The 22086-nt window shown below is 38.9% G+C and overlaps 2 protein-coding genes across 3 annotated transcripts; both read left to right on the forward strand.

Moving 5' to 3' along the window:
* Window positions 1-413: 413 nt before the first annotated feature.
* On the forward strand, window positions 414-4612 carry TMEM70 (transmembrane protein 70). Of its 2 annotated transcripts, none has more exons than XM_053959827.1 (3): window positions 414-554; window positions 1621-1732; window positions 2795-4612. In XM_053959827.1, the coding sequence occupies exons 1-3, from the start codon at window positions 414-416 to the stop codon at window positions 3250-3252; spliced, it is 711 nt and encodes a 236-aa protein (XP_053815802.1). In that variant the 3' UTR covers window positions 3253-4612. The 2 variants fall into 2 exon arrangements, with proteins under 2 accessions (XP_053815802.1, XP_053815811.1); XM_053959836.1 differs by lacking the exon at window positions 414-554 and adding an exon at window positions 728-1399.
* An 8388-nt stretch (window positions 4613-13000) lies between these two features.
* On the forward strand, window positions 13001-17942 carry LY96 (lymphocyte antigen 96). Its single transcript, XM_053950081.1, has 5 exons — window positions 13001-13350; window positions 14314-14403; window positions 15310-15438; window positions 16302-16354; window positions 17344-17942. Exons 1-5 carry the CDS (start codon window positions 13260-13262, stop codon window positions 17443-17445), a joined length of 465 nt encoding a protein of 154 aa, XP_053806056.1. The 5' UTR covers window positions 13001-13259; the 3' UTR covers window positions 17446-17942.
* The last annotated feature ends 4144 nt before the right edge of the window (window positions 17943-22086 follow it).

Below are 22086 nucleotides of genomic sequence, written 5' to 3' on the forward strand. Positions count from 1 at the left end.
CGACACGAAGCAATGGCCTCAAGTTATGCCAGGGAAGGTTCAGATTGGGCACCAGGAGGAATTTCTTCACAGAGAGAATGTTAGACATTGGAATGGACTGCCCAGAGAGGTGGTGGAGTCACCATCTCTGGGGGGTGTTTAAGGGATGATTTGATGTGGCAGTTTATGCCATGCTCTAATTGACGTGGTGGTGTTGGCCGCGGGTTGGACTCGATGCCCTCAGAGGTGTTTTCCAGCCCCATGGATCCCGGCGTTCCGCGGCTGAGCGGGGTACGGGAGACGCTGACGGGGGCGCCGCGGAGCCGGCCGGAGCCTTCCCACGGGCGGAACCAAAGCGCGGCGTGGCGGCGGCGCGCCGGGGGCTGTCGGTGTGGCACCGCCCGCCGTGTCCCCGGTGCGGCCGCGGCCCCGCCATGCTCCCGCTGCTGCTGCTCCGGGCCGCCTCCCGCCGCGCCGCCGCCCCCGCCTCCGCCTCCGCATGGCTGCGGGGCGCCGCGCAGCCCGCCTGCCGCCACCGGGCCGCTGTGGCCGCTGCCGCTGCGAGGCCCCAACAGGTTCTGTGCTGGGGGCTGCGGGACTGTTTGGGGACTGTGGGAGCGGGGGGAGCGTTCCCGCCCCCCGGGGAAAGGGCGGCGGCCCTGGGATTGGCGGTTTTGCCCTTAGGGGATTTTGAGGAGGAAAGCGAGGTGCTCCTCGGGACGTACCTCCTCTGATAGCTCAGGTGAGACACCACCTGGAGTGCTTTGTCCAGCTCTGGGGCCCCCATCGATCTGCTGGAGCGAGTCCAGAGGAGGCCACCAACATGACTGGAGGCATATAGTACCTCTCCTACGGTGAAAGATTGGGGGAATTGAGTTTGTTCACCCTGGAGAAGAGAAGGCTTTGGGATGACCTAATTGTGGCCTTCAATACCTGAAGGGAGGCTACAAGAAAGTCGTGTTGGGAAAAGGGTCTTTTTAAAAGGGCATGAAGTGCCAGGACAATGGGGAATGGATTAAAACTGAGAGTAGGTTTAGCTAATCTAAAGGAAGTTATTTAGCTAATCTGAGTTATTAGGAAAAAAATTTCTTTTCTGTGAGGGTGGTGAGGAATCGGAATAGGTTGCCCAGAGAAGCTGTGGATGCCCCAACCCTCAAGGTGCTTAAGGCTGGCCTGGATGGAGCTTGGAGCAAACTGGTATAGTGGAAGGTGTCCCTGCCCACAACAGGGCTGCTGGAACTGGATGATCTTTAAGGCCCAGTTCAACCCAGGCTATTATATTATTTTATGATCAGACAGAGATGTGGTGAGCACAGATGCCATAAATGTCTCCCTGCAAAGCTGTGTGTAAATTGATTGCTGCCTCAATTATCAATAATGGAGTTGCAAATATTTCGTGCTAATTTGGGATATTTACATGGTAAGTTATTGAATCAGGCAGCATATTAGTTGGAGTTTTTTGCATGCTTTGGAATGTAACCTAACTTTAATCCTTAGTTTGAAATGCTGGGGGTGGGTTCAGGGCAAGGAGAAACTTTGTCTGAGTGTATGCATGTACATATATGTGTGTATATGCATGGATAGGTAGATACAAGGTGTAATGCTGATGTTCCTTAGCCCTGTACTGGTTTCATCTTTCAGGTTGCATCTTTTCAAGGAGTGGCTGTTCGCAGCGTCAGCACATCCTCCCCTCATGATCACCCAGAACATGGAAGATTAGTTTATAAAGGAAATTTGGCAAAGACAGTTTTGGGTATGTGACTCGAAGTGGTTTATATTACCTTTCTTTGTTGTTGTAGTTTTAACAGTATTTAGTAACTTTAAAATGAAGCATTAAAAGTGAGTGTTCTCCTTTCCAAGTTAGCCAAAACAGTGGTAGAGGTGGTGCTTGGTTTCTGCTTCTCTGCTTGGGTGTGCAGAGAGCTCTGTTCATCTCTGTAACCCCTCAGCCTTCTTTGGCTTCTCTTGAGACCCTTGGGGTGGCTTATCCAACCCAGTAAGCAACAAAGATGAGCTATAACTGCTGTTTACATTCTGCGTGCTTGGAAACACATTTCAGTGTTCCTGAAATGTGTCCCAGGCAGGCAGGTATTATGATGAAGTGCTCCATCTCTAATGAGACTTTGCAAATGTTTCTTTACCCATTGAATGTTACAAAGACCTAGTGAAAGGCAAAGCCATTGGATGTTTTCTGATACACATCTTTGAAATGTGTCCTAATTTACTTATTTGTTGCAGCATCTTGGGCTCCTGGTTTTCATGGTGATTTAAGGACTGTGGGTGGTCCACAGCACTGGCTACTGTCTTCCAAGCCACATGCAAAATGGGTGGGGAGTACCTGTTAATATTTAGTAACCCAGGGTTTATGTATGGTGGCCAAGCTGGCTTCTTTGTAATACATACAACACTAGTTGTTGATGAAGAGAGAAATTCCCTGTCTGCCCTCTCTGCAGTGAGCGCCATTACATGTGTCCATGAATGGAGTCAAGTCTCATTAGAAATTAGTTTTTCTGCTTGTGAAGACAGAAAAAAACTTCTATGTGTGCATAACAGCTAATAGCTGACTGCGTCACAGAAATAGAGCTAGCTTTGACAAACCCAGCATGAAGGTACAAACAAATCAGAAAAGCTGCAACGAGACAGATTGAGTTTTCAATGGTTTCTCCATGAACTTAAAAAAAGAGGGAAAGGGGTTTTCAGTAACTTCATCAGTTCAAGTAATGGCATTGTTATGTGGTAGAAAAATACAGGTAATTATAGAGAAAATGTTGCTCATTAGTGTTAACCTTTATTTTCTTTGATTCCTTTCATGTAGGTGTGAAGTTTTTCTCTTACTCCACCAGCATATTCAACCTGTTCATGATGCCCTACATCATGCTCAAAAGTGGTATTGGAGTGGAAAGTTTGCTTGTCCAAGCTGCCTTTTATGGGTTGATCGGGATTTTTACATTTGTAACTCCGGTTACTTTGCATCTCCTTACAAAAGGTTACGTGATCCGGCTCTATTATAAAGATGAAGTGGACACCTATACAGCCATTACCTACAATGCCATCTTGGCAGAAAAAGCAACTGTGTTCCATCAGAAAGATGTAAAGATTCCAGACATCACCAAGATGTTTACAACATTTTATGCTAAAACGAAATCAATGCTTGTTAATCCTACGCTTTTCCCAAATCCTCAGGATTATAACCATCTCATGGGCTATGACAAGTCCTCATTTTTTAAATTTGAGGATTTAGAGGGGGTAAAGGAAGCTGATGAAAGGAAATAATTTGAAGATAATGTCAGTATCATCGTCCATAATGCAGTACTATGTATATGAAAGAATGTAAAAATCTATTACACTTACTTAAGTATCACGTAGCTAGAGTTTTCCATATGCATTTTGGAATGTATAAGAAGAGACACTTTTTAAAAAATATTACAAACAATGAGAGGATTTCTTTAGAGTTAATGACATAAAATACAGTAAAAAAAGGAGATGCTTAGCCCTGTCTTTTGCTTGTTTATTCTTGGTTTGATTGTTGTTGTTAGCTCTCCAGAGAACTGTAAAATGCATGAGCTTTGTGGCAGTCTCACCACCTCTGTGTCAAAAGACACTCATTATCTATCGAGTATGTACTTAAGATGTTAAGCCTTAAATATTGTACTTAATCTAAAAATACCAGGTTTTTTGTTGCTGCTGGTGATGGTATAAAGGGAGTGATCGTGGCTTTCCCTTCCCTTTGTGAAACCATCAGTAGCCAGGAGGAGTCTCTGGAAAGCAGGCAGGTATTCTTGTGAAGTTCCTGCTGCAACTCCCTCCCAGAGGAGAGAAGAACATGGGGAGAACGGCTGTGAATATAGAATATAGAACAGTAAGTTCTAGCTACTCAAATGTACTCTCAGGTAAACTAAAGTTCCACTCCAAGCAACCCTGTCCCCAAAGGTGAAGAGCAAGAAGCCTCTCTTCTTGGGCACCGTGACATAAGATTTGCTCTGTGAGCATCCCGCTGACAAGAGGTGCTGTATTTGAATTGACAAAGAAAATTCTAGCAGCTAGTGGTTAAAATGCATTCTGTCAGCATTTATGTAAGGTGAGGAAGCATTTGTCCCTCTAAAGAACACACCTCTTGATTTCCAGCACTGCGAAGAAAACCACCTTTCACTCAATTAAAAAGGGGATCCGGTCTTTTTGTGGTTCTAGACTGGTTCTCCCTTGAGTGTGTAGAGGTTGGATTTACATTTTTTTGGCTCAAGGCGCATAAACTGACAAATACTTGTTTTCAAAGAATGAAGGACTTAAATATTTTGAGACATAAAAATTACTGAATTGAAAAAAAACCCCAAAATTATTAAAATTAGTAATTTTGTGTTAGCAGTGCCCTTTGTAATAAGAAAATCTGATGCTTGCTACTAGTCATCCTGATCCTGCAAATAAGCAATTATAGCTTACTTTCAAGGTGTTTCCTAAGTTGTAGCTGAAAAACTGTATTTAAAAGTCTAAATGTCTTCCAATACTATTATTTCAATTTCCTTTTGGAATTTCCTTAATGCCACACATTATATTAAACCAGAGTTTTGAATGTTGCTTTTCTGACTGCCCTCAATGTATTTGCTTAGTAATTAAAAAACAAATCATCCCATCCTAATATTTTTGAGGCAGTTTTTTTGTGTTGGCACAACTATAATTTTAAAAGGGTGATAAAGTCTATTTAAGCCAGTATCATTCCACCGGTAGCAATAATATATAAATAAAATTTTTATAAAATTACATTGAACATGTGAGGTTCAAATTATATTGAACAAGCAATTCTGATCACCTGGTTGTACTACTTTTCCTCATTGAAATGATGTTTTACACCTAGTTAAAAGAAATCTTTCCATGTCTGATGAATTCACTCACTCCTTTTGGTGCTTGCATTAAAAGATGAACTTGACTTGACCTTCCAATGACAAATGCGGGGAGAACAGGAAATAGAGTTTGCTGGAGAAGGTAAAGGAAAGGCCCCAAAATTTGATATATATACTCCATAGGCAATATCAAAATCCTCATCTTTTCCTTCTGACTGCAAAAAATTTTCATTTCTAAATTTGAGATTTGGTCAATTCAGAATTAAGCAGCAAGAGTAAGGTATCTCCATGCCAGTGGCTAAATTTTTTGTCTATGAAAGATAAATATTATTCTGCTCGTGTTCTGATAGTGAAAAGTAAGTGAAGCTAGTAGGTAGCTTTCTGACACACAGATGATTAAAAATAATATTAAAGAATCCAGAATTCTACCAGAAAATAGGTAATGATTCTGGCTAGGATGTAGTCTCAGAAAAAATGCTAAATACTTCCAATGTGCAACTTGAAAATAATAGGATAGTACTTTTATATTAGGAAAAAGAAGACCAGGCTTAGTGAAGATACTCAATATTCTACTTGCTTTTGCTTTGTTTGCTGCTACACTTAGATTGTGTACTTGGAATTGTAGGACCATTTAGGTTGAAAAAGGACCTCCAAGATCATTAACTCCAACCATTAACCCAGCACTGCCAAGTGCACCACTAAACCATGTCCATAAGTACCACAGTTATATATCTTTTTAGATACCTTCTGGCATGGTGACTCGACCACTTCCCCAGGGAGCCATGCCAGTGCTTGACAGGACAGCCCTTTCAGTGAAGAAATCTTTCCTAATATCCAGGCTAAACATCCCCTGGTATAACTTGAGGCTGTTTCCTCTTGTCCTATTGCTTGCTACTTGGGAGAAGAGACAGATCCCCACCTTGCTATAACCTGCTTTCAGGTTGTAGAGATTGATAAGATCACTTCTGAGCCTCCTTTTCTCCAGTCTGAGCAACCCCAGTTTCCCCAGTGTGGTATTCACATACCCTCTGAACAGAGAGAGACTTAGCTTTCCTCAGGATTTCTCCTGAGAGAAGTAGAGAAAAGAGAATCAAAACAATTCTTATCTCATTTGCTGCTCCTGTGTTTGTGTCCATGTGGAATGTGGTATGGAGATTGTTTACCCAAGGTGATTGCTTGATTGGGTTCTGGTGATTGTGTTTTGGTTTGATTCACCAATTAGGTCACAGCTGTGTCAGGACTCTCGGGAGAGAGTCATGGGTTTTCTTGTTAGTTAGTGATAGTTATTACTAATATAATATAGTTATATTATAATATAGTTTAATAAGGTAATTAATTAGCCTTCTGAAATCATTGGAGTCCTGCACATCATTATTATTGTGTTGGGGATCCCAGCACCAATACCCCCGGCTGTTCCTCATAAGACTTGTGCTCCAGACCTTTCACCAGCTCCACTGCCCTTCTCTGGACACACTCAACACCTCAATGTCCTTTTTGTAGTGAGAGGCCCAAAAATGAACACAGAATTTGGGTATACTTCCACATATGTGACTTGTTTAGATCCCTGGAATTGTTGAGAGCAGTTATTCACATTAGAATCAAAATAAAGGAAGGGAATTGTAATCCAAAAAGACTTCAAGATGTGTTTCCTCTTTGCTCTGGGTTCTGAGCAGTTTGTCTTTATTAAGATATTTTTTAGTGCATTGTGTGCATTTCCAGGTGGGAAAGCTCTGAAATCTTTGGTGTCTTTCTATGGTAGAAAATGTGCATAAATCAGAGCAGGCCCTCTTGCTACTAAAAAATCCTGCAAGAGAATCAACTGTGGTGTGAGTGTTTCAATAAACAAATTACTACCAGGTAATTCCCAGTCTGTTAGCTCCATGTCTGTTTAACAACCCTATTAATTATGTGAATTACTATTTTTTCTGGTGTATTTTTCTTCAGTTTCATACACTTGGTGAAAACCAGTACTAAGTGCAGAAGTATTACTGCCTGCTAACATTTTTATTCCTGGAAGTTTTTGATATTTATTTGGGTGTCGGTAACTTGTATATGATATGGAAGAAACTATGAGATCTAGAGAATGTGCTTGTACTTGTGGAGGTTCTGAAGGAAATACTGATGTAGGAGGCCAGTTTTCTGAAATAAGTGATTTACAAACTGTTTATTTGCAAGGCAATGCCTACAGTGAAGGCTGACAGCTCCAGTAGCCTTTTCAGGACCAGCCAATCACTTGTCCATAGCATCTGGACACGTCTTACCCTGGTCCCAGTTTCACTCAAACTGGTATGAAGAGCAGGAATGTATCAATGTGTATCAGTAACAGTGTGGCCAGCAGGACCAGGGCAGTGATTGCCCCCGCTTTACTCAGCACTGGTGAGGCCACCTCATGTACTGTGTTCATGAGGGCCTCTTAATTTTTTGGACCCCATAATTCAGGGAGGGCATTGAGGTGCTGGAGTGTGTCCAGAGGAGAGTAATGAAGATGGTGAAGGCTCTAGAGGGTAAGTCCTGAGAGGAGCAGCTGAAGGAGCTGGGATTATTTAGGCTGGAGAAAAGGAGGCTTGGGGGAACATTTTCTGAGAGAAGGCTGTAGCCAGATGGGGATTGCTGATCTCCCAGGCAACCAGCAACAGGATGAGAGGAAATGTCCTCAAGCTGTGCCAGGGGAGGTTTAGGTTGGACATCAGGTGGAATTTCTTCATAGAAAGGGTGATTAGACATTGGAACAGGCTGCCCAGGGAAGTGGTGGCATTGCTGTCCTGGAGGTGTTCAAGGAAAGGCTGGACATGGCACTCAATGCCCTGGTCTAGTTGACACAGTGGTGTTTGGTCAGAGGTTGGACTCAGTGATTTCAGAGGTCTTTTCCAATCTAGTTATTTCTGTTATTCTGTATGAAATTACTGAAGCCTCCGTCCTAGACACATTCTTCCTATCCCTTCCAGCCTTAAAACTTCTACAAAAGGTCATAGATGACTGTTTTTTTCTTTTTTCTTTTCCCTTTGAAGAACAGTCAGGATATATGAAAATTTTTCTTTTCAGTCTTTGGCTACGTGTTATTTTCTTGCTAGTGACCCTCTCCCTTTCTCAAGTTTTTGGCTTTGTCCACATTATTATTCATTAGTCCCTATCTGTTCTTAATTATAAAGTACAAAGCTCCTTGTCATTCTTTAAAGTTATTTTTTAAATTAAATTATCCCACAACCCTCATCCTTTTCTTGCAAATGTAAAAAATTTTAATGAGAAAATTATCCCTCTTTGATACTTCAAAGAGAAATCTGTAAAGCTCTGAGGTACTTCACACTCTTAACCACACTCTGTAGAATTAAAAGGTAACTAATTTGACTGGAGCTTGCTTTATTACAAACTGAGGTCATCACATTGGCAAAGATGAAGAAAATCTGTAAATTTTTGCATGAAACTGTGAGGGCTTAATTTAGGTGATGGAAACTTCATGGAAGTCTCTTCGTGCTGTAAAAATTAAGAGCAGACATGTGAATTACTACAACTGCTCAGTATAACTTAATAGGGTGGAAACTTGGTAAACTGCTGTAATTCGGTTGCTCTGGAGTTCTGTGGCCATACCACAAATTACTTCATGCCTCATACCATGGATTTCTTCATTCCCCCATGTACAGCATAGCCTACTGCAGCCTGCATGAGAAATGGGACAAGTGTGCTTAGCTGTGAGTTGGATCCACTATAATAAGATTATCCCAGAGCTACACAGACCTCAGCAAGCAGCTATTTTAAGCAGGGAATAGCAGAGAACAAGAGCAAACAGCCGCAAAACATGTCCAGCTGTCTCCCTTTCTAGAATTCCGGGGTGGAAAGTGTTGCTGTGGTGTGCATACTGTGAGCCTCAGGTACGACACGTCCCTTTCTTATCCCTTCATCCTCTGCTTTCTCTTCTTTTTGGCAATTTTAATAGTTTAAGGAATACTTCAGAGTACAACTGTAAGTTTTAGTCCTAAACTTGGCTTGCAGAGAATAAACCATAAGACTACTGGCAAGAGGCAGGGAGTTAATTCCAACATAATAGTTTGCACAGGAAAACCATACCACCTGGTATGTGTTTGCTACATTTTAATAGTCTCCAGTGGTTTAATATGATATATTCAAATCAAACCACTAAGGCAAAGTTCATACAGCATTTAACAAAACATATTCAGAGTCATGCACAGCACTTTTTCTATATTTCAAAAACTCTGGTTTCTTACTCAAATGCTACCAACGCACCACTGGATACATGCCAGTGCCCTGCTCTTGGTTTTGACTCCCATGGCACTCTTGTGCATTTCATCAGTTGCCTGCAGAGGACATGAATCCTCTACCTCTTTATTGTATCCCTGGGCATGACTTTCTACTTCCACTATAAACATTGTCAAAGATAGGGTGAGGGGATTTGAGAAGAGTCTACAGTTTTCTATTCTTCATGCTGATAGTTGAGTGTATTTTTATTTTTGTGAATGCAGTCTTATGACTTATTTAGAGCCCCTTTATGTTACAGTGCCTTCAGCATCAACCTTAAACCCAGAATCAGAAGGAATAAACGTCTGCTTCCAGGTGCAAAATGATCTACTTCAAAAACTCACAAATTGTCCTGTAAGGAAAATTATTATTGCCTCTTTATCTAACAAATGTGGTTAATGTCTTAAATGAGTTTTCCATTAAAGTGAAATTTTGTAGTAATCACTAATTCTGACTAAAACTTTGAAATTGAGTACTTTCCCCTGTTTTACTGTTATTTATTTTTCTGTGACGGGATATTATCATCACGCATATTATAAATCTTTCCTGAGGAAGATTTTAATGACTTATAAGTGCTTATCTGGTCAACGTACTCATCTGCAGCCAACAATCCAAATACAAAGTGATTATTTTGAAAAGCAATTAAAAGTAAGTTAAGCCCTTTTTGGATGCATTGAGAAAAAAGATAAAAGTTTCATGAATTATTTTAAGGATTTTAACTACAAATCAGTGAGGAAACTTGCAATAAACTTGTGTTCTCAACATCTCAGATGTAACGAAATTAAAAGTCATAGGTATGAAATTCTAAATTCTTTAGACTTGAATTTATGTACTGTTAATTGGATATGAGAACTGGTCCCTACTGAATTTACTTGCAAAGTGTTCCGAAATAAATGAAGTATTTCACTGACAAAACCTCAGTGAAGTAACATTATTGTGTAGCTCTTTCCACTTCTCGTTTCTTTTTGCCTTCCTTCTGGATTGGAATATATAAGAAAAAGAAAATAGTAAAGAAAAAGAATATAGTAAGGAAAAAGGATTTTGTGAAAGCAGACTTCATAATCTTCTGCAGTGATCCTCATACTGACTTGAAAGGAACAGAACAGACTCTTCATACCACTAGTGCACTAGTTTGGGACTTTAGTGTTCACCACAAGATGTCACTTTTATGAATAGCATTGATGAAACGCAACACGCATCTAAAGCAGAGTTTGCTGAAAGTATTTGAAAATAATTTAGGTTATTTTGATTTAATGACAGTTTGACCAAACACAGTGGTCGAGGTTGTGGGCTTTATAATCATGGTCATAAAGGATATTTTAGCTGTGATACCAGTAGTACTTATTGTTCCTGTTTTCCCATTTAGTCATCCAGATCCTTTTAAACTGAGCTTTCTTATGTTGACTTTTTAAAGCATTGGAATAGTGTTGTCTTGTGCAATAAAAGTGCAATAAGAAAGGAGCAGGAGGTTTCTGCATGTGTCTGTCTGTCTGAGCCACCAGGGGGGACTCATTCCTCATCTATAACTTTTCTGCAGCAAGTATCTGAAAAAAAGCGCCCATGCTTGAACCAGGTGTAGAAAGTAAATTCAGCAGAGAGTTTGCCTTCTTTCATATTAAGAGAGCTTTATGTAAAATCTTTTCAATCTGCAGTGCTCTTTCCACTTTTCCTGTGAGTGCATCAGCCACCCAATGCATCGGGCAGCAACACCAGACCTAGTCTGGCCACAGAGGGACCCACGTTCAGCTGGGAAATCTTGTATATCAGTGGGGTACAGTCAGTGCCACCCCCTGCCCGCTTCAGACTGACCTGGTACTTGTGCTAAGCCTGTTGGACTGATAGAAGACTCAGCAGAGAGCCTGGCTTGGTTTCTCACAGATTAACCTCCTTCACACCACTGGTCATTGCTTTGTGGTTGAAAGGAATATTTTTTGGTTGTATGTGCAAAAGGCAGCTCTTCTTTCATAGCTGCTTCATTGCCCCTTTGTGATTGTTTCACTACTCCATTTCTTTTTTCCAACTATTACAGCCTCCCTGATTTATTTCAATTTCACTTCATGTCTTACTATTTTTAAGCAATAGTTGTCCATCTTGAAACAGATCTGTGTTATTGATATGATCACAAAGAGCTTATATGTTTTATAACATCCTGTTAAACAACAGCAAAAATCTGTGTGTGGTGTATGAACTCTGGAGATCTGTCAGGAAAGTTATATCATTTTGAATTCCCACTTAAAAGCCAAATACTGAAAATTTAATAAAATTTTGAACTCTACCAGGCCAGTGGGACTCTTCTTGTGGTCTATAGAAGGATTTGGAAATATTTCCAAATCAATAGCTTTAATAGCTGCATTAAATTTTCAAATTTTTATCTTATTTTGTAAATTATTGCATGTTCATTAAATGGTGCTTTCAGGCACCTTTAATTCAATTTTCACCTTCCTTAATTAATCTAGGAACTACCTCCATCTCTGAGCACACTCAGTCATGGTTTTCATGCACATCATTATTCCTAAATTATCTTTTGTGTTACATGTTCAGACTTCTGAAAAACAATTTCTTAATATTTTGCTACTTTACCTTTATAATATGTAAAATATTACCCTGGCATGCACAGAATTTGTGAGAATAAAAGCTTCTGGCATTGTGATGGGGAATGGAAAGAGTCAGAACAATTGATTGTTATATTTATTGTAATTTTTATTGAGTTTCCTGCTTAGCAGGAATCAAACTCAAATACCTCTCTATTTTATGTATTGCTTCTTTTTCTTAAAAAATAAATACAGTTTCTGATCTAAGAGAAGTCAGCAGATATATACACAAACCAAGAAGGTAACTTGTGAGAAAATTATTTGCTTAATTTCTGTAAGTCATTCTTCCATTAAATTCAGTAGATTTCCATATTTTATTATACTGAGAAAAAAATATTTAATTGTGTTTCCTGTCAGTTAGAGGGGGCTCTGCTCTCTTAAATGAGTTATTAGGCTTAATTTAATCTGTTCCTGTAGTTGGGACTAGCTGGAACTAGCTGCTTAGTACTGCTGGGTTTGTGCAGTAAGAGCTGATCCTGTTTAGTCCACAGGATTGATATAGCCAACACAGGCAAATAATTATTCTTTGTGTAATTCACTAACAGAGAGAAATGATGGTGTGTATCTAGTACCAAAAGTGCTTTAAGAGGTTTTTGTTTTGGTATTTCAAACTTGAGCATGAAGATCTGTGACCTGGAGTGTTTTCAGCATTGCAGGATAAAATCAGGTTGTAAGCTACTTTCAGCTGTGACAAGTAGATTCTATGTTCTTACAGAAAGATTCCAGTCAAAACTGGACAGTCTTTGCCAGCAATTGACTCATGTTTGGTGTCCCCCTGACTCCAGGCCTGTGCATGGCTCTGTGCTCTGGGAAAACCATGCAGTGCTGCTTCTCCAGCAGAGACTGTGGGGAACAGTCTGGGAGAAGGTGGCAGAGAGACTCTGGGAGTCAGATATAGGAATTACCAGCTGTAATGTTATTGATTTTTGAGTTTGTTCCCACTAAGTGTAATTGTGATAGATACGTCTTTGAAGGTGGTATCTGGCATCATGCAAGACATGACTGGTTCTACTCAATAACATCAGATGATTGCATTCAGCTCCATTTGAAACACATCATCTAATTACATTCCTCCAGATTTCTGGTGTATTCTTAAAGCATGGTGAGCTGTGTAAGAAATTTATTATGAAAACCAGTGAGAGGTACTGACTACCATAAAAATAAAAGGATGGACTTGGTTTTCATCAGTTGTGGATTTTTCTCTTCTTTAATATGTGCAGGAAACTCTGTGTTTGAAATTATGCCTTTAAAAATCTTACACTTGATGAGTCAACTAAACTTGCTCATTACGTACTTCTGGTAGTCATAATGTCATTTCACTTCCCCATTTCACACAGGTTTCTCTTTAATTTTTCACTCTTGGCTTGAACTGCATTGTCTGGGGAAAATGTAACAACAAAAAGCAGGAATTCTTTTTCTTAACATAATTTAGTGTAATGATAACTGACAGTGCTGCAGTAGGATTAACAAAGATTGCAGAGAATTTGATAAATAACAGAACTTTCCCCGAAGACATGTGACTGATGATGACTGTGCTGAATTTTCTTCCTCTTTCTCTCAAATGAAGTTTTATACCATCGAATACTGAGCAAAAAAAGTAACTATGTTTGGACTCCTTTTCATTTTATTCACCCCTGGAGTCAGTGAATTAATTTGTACATCATCAGATCTTGAAATGTCGTATACTTTTTGTGGTAAGTAAAAAAATAGGTAATCCTTTTGTTAAATTTGCAGGGTAATTACTGTAGTCTGAGGGATTGTGAATTTTCTTTCAAATTTGTTTCTTTGAGGAATACAGAAAAATAAAAAATAAGTATATTTCTGTTATTAATCACCCTGTTATAAGAATTTTATTTCATAGGCATAAATTTTACCACAATGCTGGTTCCAGCAGCTAGGAGAGAAAGAATTTTATTCTCACATAAAAGTAGGCATGTTTTTGTTCAGGAAATATTAGAAGATAATGGATTTAAACTTGTTTCGCAAGTACTCTCTTGTATAAATTATACCTATTGGTTAACCAGTATGTTACAAAGAAAAGCTTGAAGAATGTGGAAAAAAAAGAGGGAATGCCTTATTCTGCCAGGCTGTGGTACCAATCAGGTTCTGAGACAGCATGGTGTGTCCCTTCTAGCCCTGTCTGTGTCATGGACTGATATTTTTTGTATTTTAAAAATACAAGGTGGGTCAGTCACAGAGTAAATCTACTCAAAGGTTCATTTACATTACCTGGAAAATATGCTGGTGCATTAAAAATATTTTTAGCTCTTGTCAGGTTGATTAGCATAAGTAGGGATATTTTCAGTGGAAGACCATGCTGGTTTAGTGCTAATAAAAAGTTTGTATATCTTGAAAAGAGAAATAAAGGTACTTTTGTCTCTTTTTTGTGTGCAAAATATCATCAACCAAAAATTTACTTCTCTTTACTTAAAGAAATATTATACTGGTTTTGCCCTCTGAATGTAAAAATAATTAATAATATAATAAAAAACATATTTAATATTTACCACATATATTATATAGAATAATTTTATAGCATGTAACTTAAATACATTTTAAAATATGTATGTGGTTTTTGTGTGTATAACTGTATATTGTTATTATTTTTATGGAGAAGCCTATTCACACTATCAATGTGAAATGCTTTTTTACTGTAGATTCTACAGATCATGCTTTCATGTTTAATCTGACACCTTGCAGCATGACAAAGAAACCTGTCTGGAAGGCTGCTCTTACCTGGATTCCAAGTGAGTCTCTCTTAACTAGACAATTATATTCTGGAAATGCTGAAAATGAAGTACAACTGAAAAACTGACACTTCATCCTAAATGCCAAGTGATTTAGGAAATTGGTTTCTGGGGTTAAAAATGGAGTGGATAAAATATAGCCATGGACAGAAATGATGACTTGAGAAAAGGAGTTTTACTTGGAGCAGTTACCAGAGTCCTGCATGCAGACTATCACTATACATACAAATCTGTGAAAGTTTAGGTGTATGTACATTTTGGTCTTCTGGCCTGGAGAAGATCCAAGTCTTTTAAAGGAGAGAGAGTATTATCAGGCTGTTGAACTGTGGCAGGACTTCTACAGAGAATATGTGTGTTCCAGAAGCTGGAAATGGTGCTGGATTTTGTGTGCAAACCTAACTGTGATCTTTAAGCCCAGTTTTAAGCCAGCAAGCTCAGTTATGAAATGTTTAGGATCTGGCTGTATCATAAAGTTCCCCTTCTGCACTAAGTTTTCTTCCCTAGAAAGACATCTTTGTGATGCATTCATGATAATTTGTTTGTAACACCTGCTTAAAACTAAGGTCTTCATTTGAGCACGTGTTTAGGTTAGCTGTGGAGCTGAATGAACTCTGTTTTCCTTACTGAAGAAATTAAAACTTACTTTGAAATTGTTCTCTCAGATATTTTTTAAGACTAATTTTTTGTTCTTGTTAAAAACAACAATAGCTCTTTTCTTTTTTTTCTGGAAGTAGCAGTTTTCAAGATATATGCCTTTTTAGTTTTGGGGGAGTCTTACAAATACACAAGTATTTGTATTTTGTCAAGTATTTTGGCAAAATCTAGTTTTTTTCTAAACAGCATGTCTCCATATATGCTTTTCCTCCCCACCACTTACCATTTGCTTACTTGCAATGTTTTAATTAGGAAGTGACATCCACTTTTTGAAGATTGTCTTCAATGTCTGGTACGATGGTGCCAAAGCACTCCTCTGGAAAGAAATCCTCTGCAGCGGAGCTGACGATGAATACTCAGTGTGTGGAACGCTGAAAGGAGGTTGGTGTGAAAATACACGGTGCAATCAACCCATGCAAACAGATTTTTATCTCCACAATCTAGACCTTGCTTGGCAGGCAGCAGACCTTAGAGCAGGCAATTCTCCAGTGCCAGAACCCCGTTGAAGTAGAAAATATCCAAATTCTTTATTTTAACATCCTTGTACTGCAGTTTCCATCTCCATAAATGAGGACTATGAATATCCTTCATCTGATTATGACACTTATTCTGAACATCTCTAAAATGACATGGAAAGATTGCATTTGACTTGACTGAACAGGAAACTTGAGAGGCACTGTGGGCACTACTAATATCCAGAACAAAATTTATTTAGATATGTGTCGGGATGGGTTTTAAAAGAGATTTTATACACCTACATATGATGATTTTTTTTTTCCCAATAGAGAAGAGTCAATCCTTTGGTAGGGGCTAACAAGTGTTAACCCGACAGGCTCAGATTCAGGGAATTCAGGCAGGATGTCACACTAAAGGCCAAAAAGACCTGTAAGGAGGTCAAAATACAGTCTGTTTTCCATTCTTTAAAAATCAGTATCAGCTCTCTTCAGTTACCATTCGAATAAACTACTATTGCAAGTTAAATTACTGGAGTTATCACAGTAGGATTTGTCTGGAGGAGATGTTGCAGGAGCCTTGTGGCTAATGTCTATTTTATAATGTGGTTTCAATAAAAAGTCAGAGCTCTGAGAGAAGAACCAGATGAGGGCTTTATCAGTGAAAGAGTAAATGACACTGGCAACTGCTGCTGAGAGATATGCCATATTGCTTTGAAGTTATTTAGGCAGTCTGATTGATGGCTTTATGGTTAAGTAACTCTTTGTATTATAATTATCTCTGTTTTTCAGAAACACTTGCATCAGCATTTGACATTAAAGGCTCAAGAATAGTATTTCCAAAGGTACTTTTCAACGTTTTGTGTAATAGTAAAATCACATACTTACAGGTATATTTTTTTCTGAAGAGAGATGTTCACCCAAACTGTAGAAAACAGAAGAGAAAATGTCAGAAAACTTTCTTATAATAGAAGCGATGACACTAAAATGGTAGCATCTCTGAAATGCTAGATGTTCTAAGGTTGTTATTCCTCTATCATGCCTCCTTTATTTTATAAAGGAAAAGACCAAATTAATCAGTTAATGTCACCTTAATTATTCCATTTTGTTTGGTAAATTATTCTCTTTCCTTTTACCTGTTTGAGTAAATCCATTCATATTCCTTCTGCCCATTTCATTCTTTTATATTTTCTTCACATGCTGCTCTCTTACTCCATGAAACCATTTTCAAAGGTTTGAAGAGGGATAACAATATCTAAAAAGTAAAAGCAGTGCTCTACTGTTAAACCACGGGCAGCACCAGTCCTCAGGTTAAGCCATTCTATCTCACATTCTATCTCTCATTCTATCTGACAACTGCCTCATCAGTTGTCTGAGCTTTTCCAAGACCCTTATCAACCCTATTAATCCCTAAAAATGTCACTAAGGAGCTCCTACTGGTCCAAAATCTCCACCATCCCCCTTAGCTCATGGGCTTCTAACAGTCCAACACCTCTTGCAGCCCCAGAGCTAGTAATGGACAGGAACATCCTCTGCCATGAGCTGTCCTCATATCGATGAAGAGCTTATGGTAGACCTGACACTTCCTGATGGGACTCTGCTAGACCAGGAAATGCTGTTCCTCATTAGTCCAGCCATGAGAAGAAAGTTGAATACTGTTTTATTTTTATGCACTCATATACCTGACTATACCTATGAGAACAGTCCCTAATGGGAATCTATTTTTTTCAGTTCTAACATAAATCACCAGAACCATTCCAAGAGCCACTTAGGCAAGAGCAGACAGTATTGTGGACTAATTGTCTTTTTTTTTTTTTTTTCTTGCTTGTTTTAGGGCAATTATAGTGTTGTTGTGCGAGGATTCTCTGATGATTCTGAGAATAATATGATCATATGCTTGAATTTCACCATGATAGTAAAACAAGATACTTTCTGAGTGCAACAAACTTCTCAAAGAATTCCAGAACATGGAGGTCACTTCTGTAAGCAACTAGAATCCAAGCTCTGAAATAATATGCATTCTGAATTTCCTGAAGCAGAATACATCATGTGCTGTCTGGGAAGCTTTATGATGTATAGTCTTACTCATTTGTAGCACAGCCATAATCAGTTGCTCAGCCAGTGTGCACCAAATCTTTGGGAATCAGCCATCCTGATTAATCCACAGAATTACCCTGACTCGATGTCAGGCTGGTCTTGCATTTTAGTGCTGTGCCTTGAGTTACAATAAAGTTGATCCTTCAGGCTGAGCTAAAGTAATCAAGAAGTTTTGAAGTTTTGAAGTGCAAGAATCAGAAGTTCATCAGTATTCAATTTAAAATAACACAGCAATTGAATTTGGGAATCCTGCTGTGAGGTGGTGGGGGTATTTTTTCTGTTTGTTTGGGGGTTTTTTTCTTTTCTTATAACAATAAAACTTGTTTGTACAATCAATTTAAGAGATGGATTTTATTCTCCTGTTATTTTCTGATGTTTCTTCAGATGTTTCATATTGTTCTGCTCTGTTTACACCAAGCTGAAACAGAGGAGTAATAATTTGTTATGTGGTAGTAGCTGATGAGGACAAAATCCAACGTGGAACACGTTTCCAGTTACACTGATACAGTACAGCTGAATTTAGCCATCCAGAGCTGCAGCTGCAATCCCTAGAATGTTTTTAGCTCTTGCTCACAGTCCAAGGGGCAGAGGCTACACAAGCTGTGTCCTTCAGAAGCAGGAGGATGGTGTCACACAACAGGTTGATCAATTCCTCAGTTATTCCTCTAAGGCATTTCTAAAGTTTTCCTGTAGCTTTTGTCCTTTGGGCAGACAACACTGAGTACCCACCTGCCCTCTCTGTTGCTCCTCTGCACCCAAGATCTTCAGTCAGACTTTGGTGGGGTATGAGATTTGGTCCTTAGGAAAAGTGCTGTCCTGTTTTCCTCCCCAGACAGCAGTGCTGGTGAACTTAGTGAGTTCAGAGACTTTTTCCCATCTAACAAGACGCTATTGAAGCTGCACTATGTGCTGGCTACTAGTTCATGCTGTCTAGCAGATTGCTTCCAAATGCCTGGAAAAAATTAAAAGCCAGAACAAACCAACCTCTTTAAGACTGCTAAATACCAAGCATGCAAACTGGGAGAAGTGAAGTTTTAATTTCACTTTACACATAAAGATGTTTTTCAAACTTGGTATCAGAAAACTCAAGGAAAAGCCCCACACCCAAGTTTGTAGATACTCCATTTTAAACTTGGGTTTAATCATAGGTAGTTTGGTTAAACAAAGCAAAATTATTAAGAGTCAATAAAAACATAAGTAGAACTGCATAATGACTGGAGATAAGAAACCATGATTACATACAAGTGATGGTGGCAAAGCATCTGTGCTTTCACTCAGTCCACAGACCATTCCAGGAGTAGTCCAAGATGGAGTATTGCAGCATGTTCTGCTTATGTCTGATCTGATTTACTACAGTTGTGATCAATTTATTCCTAACCTGAAATACCAGTCAAGGAGCATGACAAACAATACCTACCTTTCTTCTTCTGTTTTGCTTATATCAAATAGTGTCTGTTTCAAATTATTGACCTAAGGAACAGTCTTACCTTATGATGTCCCTGTGTATACATCTCACAGCATCCAGCAACCACAAGTCTCAAAATCATCTTCAGTGACAAGGTGTCCTGAGGTTTATTTTGGCCTGAATTATTTGGGGTGTTAGAATAAATATTTTGTTTATTAAGCAGCAAGTAACACAAGTAGGAGAGATTAACACTCCTGGAGATCAAAGACATTAATGTGCTCTATTTTATATAAGCATGTTTTAATGCTTTATGGATGTTACAGAAAATTTACAGTACATATAAAGGTATAAATAGAATTTCTGTCTCTGAATAGAGACATTTACAGATAAATATATGCATTCAGTATCTTGCCTTGCAGACTTTGTAACATGGATCTTCAGCTGAAGGGTTATAATTGTACATGCCAGAAGATAGGACAGCAAGGCAGAGCACAGAAGCCACACTTTATAAAGAAAAGACTTTTCAAAGGCCTCAAGCTTTCTCCTTCTATGACTGCAAATTTCCACTTATCCCAGTGCTGGTGACTGCCACACTGCATTCTCCTCTGGACAAGAGGATACAGATTTTGTAAAGTGTTAGACCATGCAAGCAGTTTACCCTGAAATTGCTGTGATACTGTAGGGTGAAGGGCTGAGCTGAAGGCAGAGCTTTGTGCTTCATGTCTGGTAGCCGGGACAGAGTTCTTAAAAAGTTTTCTTTCCTTCCTTCCTTCTGCTGCTGTCCAGAGCTGACAAGTTATCACTTATTTCCTTTCCAAACTTCCCTGAGCCCATATTCAGGGCTCAACAGCAAAGAGGAGTTTCCTTAGGATGAAGTGAGCTACTTGGGCTCTGTGAAGACTAATCTGAATGTTTCCCTTTTCTTCACTTTATTGGTCCAGTAAACTTCGATCCATTTTTTGCTTCTTCATTTTCTGCCTCTGTCTACAGTTGGAATGGTGTGAATACTGTGAAATGAAACACCAACTAAGAATTTCTTTCTTAAAATATTCTGTGAGAGCTACATGCCCTGAGATCCTGTATTTTGCCAGGAGTTCCAGTGAAACATGTAAAGCCTCCTCCCGTGCAAACAAAAGTAAATCAAGGAAGGTTTTGTGTTTGGCATATTTATGTGAAATTAATATCTAAAGCCTTTACAAATACCTCTTTTTCTCTCCCTCATTACTGTTGTTTTTAAGAGGCTGTCAGGATTTTCTGCAGATGGGAAAAGAGCTTTTCTTCACCCCCTCACCCTCTGTTGCCAAATATGTAATTATGAGAAGAAGCAGTTCCTGTACAATGTGGTTTCCAATAAGACTGCACACTTTGAGCTGTGTTGTTAGAGTTTTATTTGATAAAAGCCATAAAGTATTCATGATTTCAAGTGAGTGAAGGCTTGCTGGCCACAATAACAGGTACCTTTGCTGGCCAAAATTGTAACATCATTTGAGATAGATGCACAAAAATAATTCCATGTAATTCAGGTATTACAACAGCATCTCTTTTGTCCAGGGAAGCAATTCCCTTGGTCATCACTTAGCTTGGATGACACAAAGCACAGACACTCAGATGGAACAAATAAACTACATGGTCCCTGCAGCAAGAAGGAGTTGGATTTAATGATGCAGGAGATGTGTCCTGATCTGTCTTATAGGCATCAAAAGAGAACCATAGCAGCATTAATCCCTTCTGCACAACATTTTTTCTTGGTGGAAAGTACTAGCAATTGCCTTGGAAGGGTCTGTGTAGCACATTATGCTGAATGACTCCAGCTCCTTCATTCTGCCTGTGAGTCCCTGCCAGCACGAGTGAGTTCAGGGACAGCAGATGGGGTAGTGACATTTCTAATGGGAAGAGATAGGAAGGAGGGAGGGAAGGGAGGGGGTTCCTGCCTGCAGAGCTTAGGGGAGAGAGGACAGGAGAAAGGAAATTTGGAAAGTCTTCTTGCTGTCAATAGAAATTACTGGACTTTGGAAATCTTGGATAGTAGGCATTGTGCACACATACTTGTCTTGTGGATCCCAGGCACCCTTGTAGATCCCTTGGCTGCAGTAGATGGGTATGTCCAGAACCTCTTTTCTTCAAGATACATTTTACTACTGGCAAAAAGAGAAATATATGTATATAAAATACATGTATTTAATATATATGCATATATATATGCATGCATATATTTGGCCAGGTATAACAGCTTCCCAAAGATTCCATATGGGAAAAAAAAACAACAAAAACTCACAACATATTTTTTCCTTGAGCTTTAGCTTAAACTGCTGTCTTAGCTATGAGTACTGTGTTTTTAAATTCAAAGTTCTTGCTAAAATAATTTCTTTCTGAGATAACTAAAAGCAAAACTTTTAATAGTGAGCCTGGCTGTTTGCTCACAGGAGGGAACAGTCACTCATTTTAAGTACTAATATTTCTGTCTGCTCATTTCCCTGTGCTGCACAAAACCTTTGAGAACTACAGAGTAGATAGTATTTTTTTCTTAACTTGTAACTTCTGCCAACTGCACACATTCACTGAGTGTTTTGTGAGAAGTTTGGCATCTCTACTGAAGTACCTCCATACTGATTATGAGGTTGGTTTAGTTCTTAAATATGTTCTGTTCAGTCACATTCCATTTAGACTTTTCACTGTATTATCCACAATTTTTATATTTTTAGAATACCAGTGCAGTTTAACAATTTCAGTAATATAAATAAAAAAAAACCCAAAAACCAAAAAGCCAAAAGAAATGTCATACAATAAACAAACACAGAAACAAAATAATAGCTTTAGTCTTCTGAAAGCAATAGAGTTGAAATATCAGTCCTTCACTTACAAGATGCCTAAAGGAGGAAATAATGAAAAACATTATGCATATGAGGGTGAACAATTGTTCACTATGACTGTGAATTAATTTGACCCTGTTTTACAATTACATTATTTCATTTCATGTCAGAATATCAGCTGAACAGACTGGTAGTTATCTTTTCTAATCATATATCACACTGAAGTGGAGTGCTCCATGTCAGAGGATATTGCATGTCGTGGAAT

Source organism: Vidua chalybeata, chromosome 1, assembly GCF_026979565.1.
Source record: "Vidua chalybeata isolate OUT-0048 chromosome 1, bVidCha1 merged haplotype, whole genome shotgun sequence".
Classification (NCBI taxonomy): Eukaryota; Metazoa; Chordata; class Aves; order Passeriformes; family Viduidae; genus Vidua; species Vidua chalybeata.